The 7,860-nt window shown below is 44.3% G+C and overlaps 1 protein-coding gene across 1 annotated transcript; it reads left to right on the top strand.

Moving 5' to 3' along the window:
- The first annotated feature begins 978 nt into the window (after window positions 1-978).
- zbtb21 (zinc finger and BTB domain containing 21) lies at window positions 979-7,860 on the top strand. The gene is made up of 2 exons (XM_036594403.1): window positions 979-1,047; window positions 3,849-7,860. The coding sequence occupies exons 1-2, from the start codon at window positions 998-1,000 to the stop codon at window positions 6,958-6,960; spliced, it is 3,162 nt and encodes a 1,053-aa protein (XP_036450296.1). The 5' UTR covers window positions 979-997; the 3' UTR covers window positions 6,961-7,860.

The raw sequence follows: 7,860 nt of genomic DNA, 5'->3' as shown, positions 1-7,860 counted from the left end.
GATATAATTATATGAGTTAAACTGGGAGTTCTGTGGCGTTCGTGCAGAAAAGCATGTAAATGTGCATAAAGTGGATTAACACAGATTGAGAAACTGCTTTTTACTGTAAACTTAAACTGAAAGTTTGAGTCACTGTAAGATCAGCTGAAGCCTTCAAACACGGCCAGCCCTGATTTCTGTAATGATCTGTACCAGACAGAGAGAGAATTTATAATTATAATTTATAAATTTATAAAATAGAAAAAGGGTGCCATAAACTAATCCCATGTAAATGTATCATTTATTTGACATTATGTACATGAACATTATCACATAAGTTTTTTTTTAATTGCTTTGGCAACAATTATTCATTACAGTTCATGTCAATAAAGTTATTTATGAATTTGAAATTGAGAGAGAGAGAGAGAGAGAGAGAGAGAGAGAGAGAGAGAGAGAGAAAACAGAGAACGAAAACGCAGAGAGAGAGAAAAGGGTGAGATAGAAAAAAGTTCGAAAAGATAGCGAGAAAAAGAGAGAGAGAGAAGGGGGATAAAGAAGAGAGAGACGGAAAAAGAAGGAGAAAGAAAGAAAGAAAAAAACAAAGAAAAGTAAAAGAGAGAGAGAAAGAAAGGAAAAGAGAGAGTGGGAAATAGAAAAGAGAAAACAACAGAAAGATAAAGAAAAAATGAGAGAAAGAGAGAGAGAGAGAAAGAAAAAGGGAAAAAGAAAGAGAGAAAGAAAAGAGAAAAGGGAGAGAGAGAGAGAGAGAGAGAGAGAGAGAGAGAAAGGGGAAAAGAAAAAGATAGAGAAAGAAAAGAGAAAAGGAGAGAGAGAGAGAGAGAGAGAGAGAGAGAGAGAGAGAGAGAGAGAGAGAGAGAGAGAGAGAGACTGCACGCGGCCCCTTTAAGAGCTCCGCGCGCTGACGTGCGCAGCGTCACTTCCTGCCCCCCGCGCCCACGTGACGGGCGGTCTGTTGCGATGACGTCATTCGGCGGATCGGGATGACGTCAAACACAAAATGGATGTGAGCGAGTCGCGCGGAGGGGAAACACGGAGCGCGCGAACACGGTACGCGGGGCTACTGGGGGGTGAATGTGTTTTGGGGACGAAGAGCGGGGACGGGCTCGGGACAGAAGGAGTTTGGGGCGTGAGGAGCAGGCGCGGGGGCAGTTTGAGGGGGTAAAAGTAGACTGACGTAACGACGGGGAGCTCGAGCTCCCTCTCTCTCTCTGTGTGTGTGTCTCTCTCAGGTACACACAGTAGAGTACAGTGTCTGCTGTGCTTAGAGCGAGAAACACTGTTTTAGAGAGAGAGAGAGAGAGAGAGACAGGAGAGACAGACAGAAGTGTGCATGTGTTTGTTTATGTTGTGGGTATGAGAGAGCGAGAGAGAGAGAGAGAGAGAGAGAGAGAGAGTGTCTCACACAGGGCTACTGCTTTCAGACGAGGCTGAAGTTGACTTCTGGTTGGAATTCTCCGCTCCACCTTAAATGTTCAGCAGTTACATTCTGGCGCCTCTCAGACGCCAGAATGTAACTGCTGCACATTTAAGGTGGAGCGGAGAATTTCAATAAAAAGCCAACTTCAGCCTTAAATAAGAAACCAACTGAAGTACTCTCTCTCTCTGTGTGTGTGTGTGTGTGTGTGTGTGTGTGTGTGTGTGTGTGTGTGTGTGTGCGCGCGCACCATGCATTGAATAATCCACAGTAATCTGCAGGGTTCTTCAAACTTGTCTGCATGACTTCATAGTGAGTGTGCTTGGCCATGAAGTGATGAAGTGACCTGAAGCCTGCTGGAGCTGGAAACTCTCATGTTTACAGACACGTTTAGATAAGAGTCTAATTTAGGAACGACTTATCACCTTTTTTTTTTTAGCACTTGAACAACTTTAAAGGGGAATTCCACCAATATTTTCCAAATTTCTGCCTGAGTCAACCATTGAGATGTAAAGTGATTCAGAGTGGTGTGATGTGATTTCTTAGAGGGATTTCTTTACAGTGGTGGTGGTAGGAACCGGGGGTCTGCAACCACCACTGTGAACAGTTCTGACTCTGTAAGTTTCTCTAGAACGGAGCGTTTCACACCAAACCACTCTGAATGACTCTGTTTACATCTTAACCGTTGAATTATGCAGGAATTTTGAAAAATTGGTGGAATTCCTGTGCTGTCCTGTGGTCAGACATTAATCTCAGTGTCAAATGGACATGCTAATTGGAATATATGTACACATTAGGTAGGCTACATATTGGTGCATATTGCATTTTTTTCATTTTTGCCGCCAAATAATCCCAGCATATAAAGGTTTTGACAGGGTGGACTGTGATGAGGTGGAATTTCATGCAAACATCAGTTTTTAACAGCAAATAAAATGAAGTTTTTGGGAATATTACAAAAAATCTCATAAGTATTCACTCTGTCTATTTTGTGTGCTGTGGTGGACATTATGCTTGACACACCCTGTAAAACAGTAGATTATTATAGATGCACGGTCATATGGGCATCAGACAGACGTTTAGATTTGGCCGATGTTTCAGACTAATATGTGGTAGTGTGTTTACTGAAGAAGAGCAGAATGTTTAGGTGACGCTGGATTACTGCACCAAAATATCTGTATTGTATTAATTTTACTGCATTTATAACCCTACAGAAACTCTGCAGAGCTAATCCAGGTAGATGGCTTAATGACAGCATGTTATTTTTAAGGCCAAGTATACTGGGGTGATGAGGGGGAGGCAAAACACAGAAAAAGTATTATATTTTTCTCAAAATTAATGTTTTTTATATTCAAATAATATATTTTCTGTTAATGTGGAAACGGATATACTTCTGAGCTGGAAAAGTTATGATGAACTATTGTTAATTCAGCTTTTGTTCAGTAATATGTGGCCTGTAATCCTAAAATGTTAATGATGAACTTATGCAATTAATATATTTAAGCTTGAAAAACGCGTGTTAGCAGATTTTTGTCTCTTATGCACAAAGTCAAATGGTCTTTTCATAGATAGACAATCATCAGATCAGATTTCCTCTCTTTAGTATGGTACACACTTAAAAATGGTTCTCCAAGGGTTCTTTTGTAAAGAAAATGGTTCTATATAGAACCATGAACACTCGAAGAGCCGTTTGCATGATTAAAGGGTACTTTGCATCGTGAAAGAGTTCTTCAGATTGATGGAGAACATGTTGTAGATGGTTCTGTTTAGAACCTTTTTGAAAAGGGTTCTTCTCTTGTAACAAATGTGACATCGTAACAATAGAAGAACGACTTTTAGTGCTGTATAGAACCATACACAGCACCAGAACCACTTAATCATGCAAATGGTTCTTTGAGTGTTCATGGTTCTATATAGAACCATTTAGTTTACTAAAGAACCCTTGAAGAACCATCCTTTTTAAGAGTGTAGTCTAGTAGCCTATTTGCATATTATTAAAGTAGATGGAAGTATTTACTGCAATGAATTAACGACTCTTGTAGAACTAAACACAGTTACCTAAAATCAACACTGGCTAAATTTTATTTCTCTTTTTGGTGTAAAATTAAAAGCACAACAAGAGCTGAACCAATGCAACAGAAGAATATTAAACCCTAAAAAAGAAAATTAGGAACTAAATATTGCAATTCCATTAAACTTTCCATTGCATTTAACACAATAAATGCATATATATAATACTGTCGCTTTTACAAGTTGTTGTTTAATTTTATGTGTTTATTTACATATATGCCCACACAGTTTATAATATTTCACACGTATTTCCTCTTCTCTTCATTATTATTATGTTGGAGGGTTTTGTAACAACAGTGCCGATAATATGCATTTTAAAATATAATCATTTTGCTGCTGTTTCTTACTATATTCTCTCTTCTTCCAGGGCTGAGATGGAGTCTTTGGTGCACTACAGTAGCCCTGGCCATGCCATCTCACTACTGGGTGTCCTAAATGAGCAGCGTTTGAGGGGTCATCTCTGTGATGTGGTTCTAGTGGTTGGAGAGAACCGCTATCAGGCCCACAGAAGTGTCCTGGCAGCCAGCAGTGAGTATTTCCAGTCTCTGTTCTCCAGAAGGGACTCGGAGAACCGTGCAGTCATCCACCTGGACTTCTGCGAGCCTGATGCCTTTGAGATTGTGCTGAACTACATCTACTCCTCGTCCCTGTTTGTGGACAAATGCAGCCTGGCTGTCGTACAGGAGCTTGGCTACAGCTTGGGCATTCCCTTCCTGACCAACATCATGTCCACCAGGCCGCAGGTGTCTTATTGCGTGTCCAGAAAGAGGCTGTCTTTCTCCGAGGAGGATGACGGCGTGTACCCGAAGAGGAGTGTTATAGTACGCCAAAGTGGGATGGGTGCCACTCACAGAGGAACTTTCTCAAACCTGCAGGGAAAAGCACCAAAACACACAGACACGACCTCAAACGAGACTCCACCTGCTCGAGCTTTCCGAGAACAGACTCACCTTTCCTCAGGATATGTCGAACCAAATGAAAGGGGGACGAAGGTCCAACCTGTTAGCACGAATGCTAACGCACAGACAGAGGATGGTGACTCCAAACCTATCATTTCTTCCCTTCCGTCCATCCTCAAAGGCCACGAGTATAGGTCACCCTCCGGAAGGCCGCAGTTGACCTCCTCGGTATCCTTTAGTGAATCTGTACAGCTTGCCGGCTTGCACTCTGATCATACCGATGACAAAACTGGAGTGGAAAAGGTGGAACCTATGTATGATTCAAAGCCAGTTTCTGGAAGCCAGCACGGTCCGCATAACCAAACCATAGACAGGAGTGGACCGCTCATTAAAAGCTTGCTGAGGAGATCCTTGTCCATGGACAGTCCAGTCCCTGTATTCTCTCCAGTTTTGGAGCTGAAAGACTCTCAGAGCAGAGAGCAGTCTGTCGTAAAATTAGCGATGACGAAAACATCAGGGTCACCATCACCTGAAAGCAAGCATCAGATTTCCAAACATATGCCACCCCTCATTCTCAGGTCCAAACAGCATAATGCGCTAGACAAGGAAGGCACTCAGGGAGCTGAGGTACAAGTCAAAACGGAGCCCAGCAGCCCACTCGCTGACCCCTCAGAGATCATACGTATCACCGTAGGGGACAATCTACCCGTTAGCTTCAAAGATTTTCAGGCTAACTTTGACGAAGGCCCTAGATACTTCAGTCCTTCAAAAAGGAAGATGAAGCTAGACAGTAGCTCCAACCCGTTTAAGAGATCCAGGGTCTTAAACGAACACCAGTTTATGCATGAGGATGGCACATCCGATGAAACCCCTCACAACTCCAAAGCAGACGACAGCAATCAGGAACCTGGGGAGCTGAGGCCCAGCAAAATGTTCAAGTGCTGGAGCTGCCTGAAGGTGTTCAGGTCAAACGCTGGCCTCTACCGGCACGTCAACATGTACCACAACCCGGAGAAGCCGTATGCATGCGACATTTGCCACAAGCGCTTCCACACCAACTTCAAAGTGTGGACGCACTGCCAGACACAACATGGTGTGGTCCAAAACCCTGCCCCGTCGTCCAGCTCTTACTCCGTGCTGGACGAGAAGTTCCAGAGGAAGCTTATAGACATAGTGCGAGAGCGGGAGATCAAGAAGGCTTTGATTATGAAGCTCAGGAGAAACAAGCAAGGTCTGCAGGCACAACCCTTTGCTAAGAAAAACCGAAGGTCTAGATCTTACGGGTGTCCCTATTGCGGAAAAATGTTCTTTTTCCAGTCGCATTTCAAGCTGCATATGAAAGTGCACACTGCTGAGAGAGCTAGCATTGATGCGCAAGAAGATGATGATCTACATGAGAGGCAGGACCAAGCTGGGCATGTCAAGGAAAACGAAAACAAAGATGTGTTTCCCTGTAGGTTGTGCAATCAGAAACTGCTCTCTCTGGCAGAGCTGGAGGACCATGAGAGAGCTTGCAGGTATGCAACAGTCTGCCCTTACTGCGGCCTTAGATTCTCCAACACCTTGGTGAAAAAGGACCACGAGGCCCACTGCAAGTACAAGAAGCTGACTTGCCTGGAGTGCATGCGCACGTTTAAGTCCTCTTTCAGTATTTGGCGGCACCAAGTAGAAGTTCACAACCAGAACATGATGACTGTGAGGGAGCAGCTGACCCAAGGCCACCAAGATGTTAACCGGGATGCTGGGGATGCCCTAAGATCTATACCGCCACCGTCTAAGGAGTCCATGGCACGGGTCGATTTGAACAGCAGAGAAGAAGCAGTTTACAGCGACTCCTCGGCTCCCGCTACCTTCGATTCCGAGGATTCTTCGTCTTATGTCCCAGAGGATTTGAGCACAGGTCCGAGTGAGCTGAGGGTGAAAGAGGAGCCGCAGGAAGCGGCAGTGACGGACAGGGAACAAGCCACTGGCAAACCTGCACCCTTGGAAGAGCCAGGTGTTTGGCCTTGCGAAAAGTGTGGCAAGCTCTTCAGCTCCCACAAAGACCTCGAAAGGCACCAGGAGCTTCTCTGCCACATCAAGCCCTTCATCTGCCACATTTGCCACAAGGCGTTCCGGACCAACTTCCGCCTCTGGAGCCACTACCAGTCCCACATGTCATCCTCAGAAGATTCGGGGACTAGACAGGTGGACAGACAGCCCTCGTCTCCTTCCACCCCATCTCCGCCTCTGACCATCGCTATCCAGGAGCCTCCAGCTTCAACAGCATCCCCACCAAAAGTGACCCAGGCTGCAGTGACCAGCTCAGAAGAGGAATCCCAACGGTCCAAGTCTCCAGTGTCCAAGCCTAAGAGGCTGGAGCAAGAAAAGTCCGAAAACGGAAGTGGGCAACGTGCTCTTGGCCGTTCGGATAGCTTGGACAAGCCAGTAGCTTCTCAGGAATCAGACACCCTCTTCTATCATGCCCCGACTTTGTCTGCCCTTACCTTTAAGAGGCAGTACATGTGCAAGCTTTGCCACAGAACCTTTAAGACTGCCTTCAGCCTGTGGAGTCACGAGCAGAGCCACAGTCATCTGTAAGGGTTAGAGTTAGAGAACCTCATGTTAACAGTGGAGATGATATTTAAAAAGCTATCTCAGAGTGCCGGGGGTGTTTCCCAAAGCAGGATTTCTTGTTAAGCTGCATAGCTTAAGGAAAAAGTGAGGGTTGTCCAGTGGGACTAACCTTGACCTCACCTTCTATTGGGCAGGCTTGACTTTTGCCTTAAGTTATCATGCTAATTGTGATCAAATCACCATAAACGGAAGTCGTTCTTTCTGGCTGTGGGCTAAATTTTTCTCCTGTTACTCAGATTCAAGTCCAGATGTAGAGCCTAGGTCGGAGTATGGCTTTGGAAAATACATGGACAGTCTCAGTGTGCACAAGACCTCCAGATGAATCAATTCCGTGAAAAGAAACGTCCTTCTAAGTACAAATACAACTGAGATGACACACTTTCCTGCAGTTATTGGGCATCAACGGTCAACGGACAACTCTGTGAGATGCATGTACAGAGACTTTTACTCTCTTTTGTCTCCTTCGCATTTCAGACTTGCTGTCAGGTTTTCCAAAATGTACTATACTCTACAGGTCTGCTTAGAAACCTGCAATAACTCTGTTCAAAGTGCTTTGCATAGGATGTGCAGGAGTTTTAGTGGCCTTTACCTTTCTTCTGTTCATTCGCACTTTTATTATGTAATTCCAAAAAAGTCTTTGTTGCGCTCATTCAGCAGTAAAAGCACATTAGATCCAAATGACTATTATTCTCATAGGCAGTATTCAGAGGGTGAAATTATGGTCGATGTACTATACAGTCATATGCAAAAGTTTGAACACCCCCAGTCAAATGCCAGGGATAAATATAGCATTTTGTTGTGAATTTAAGTGCACAGTTTCCTTTTTCTAGGCTGAGTTTAACACATTGGGGAGAAAAAATAACA

The sequence above is a fragment of the Colossoma macropomum genome, unplaced genomic scaffold, assembly GCF_904425465.1.
Source record: "Colossoma macropomum unplaced genomic scaffold, Colossoma_macropomum, whole genome shotgun sequence".
Classification (NCBI taxonomy): domain Eukaryota; kingdom Metazoa; phylum Chordata; class Actinopteri; order Characiformes; family Serrasalmidae; genus Colossoma; species Colossoma macropomum.
The sequence above is the reverse complement of the archived record's forward strand: the minus strand, read 5'-3'. Positions and strand labels throughout refer to the sequence as shown.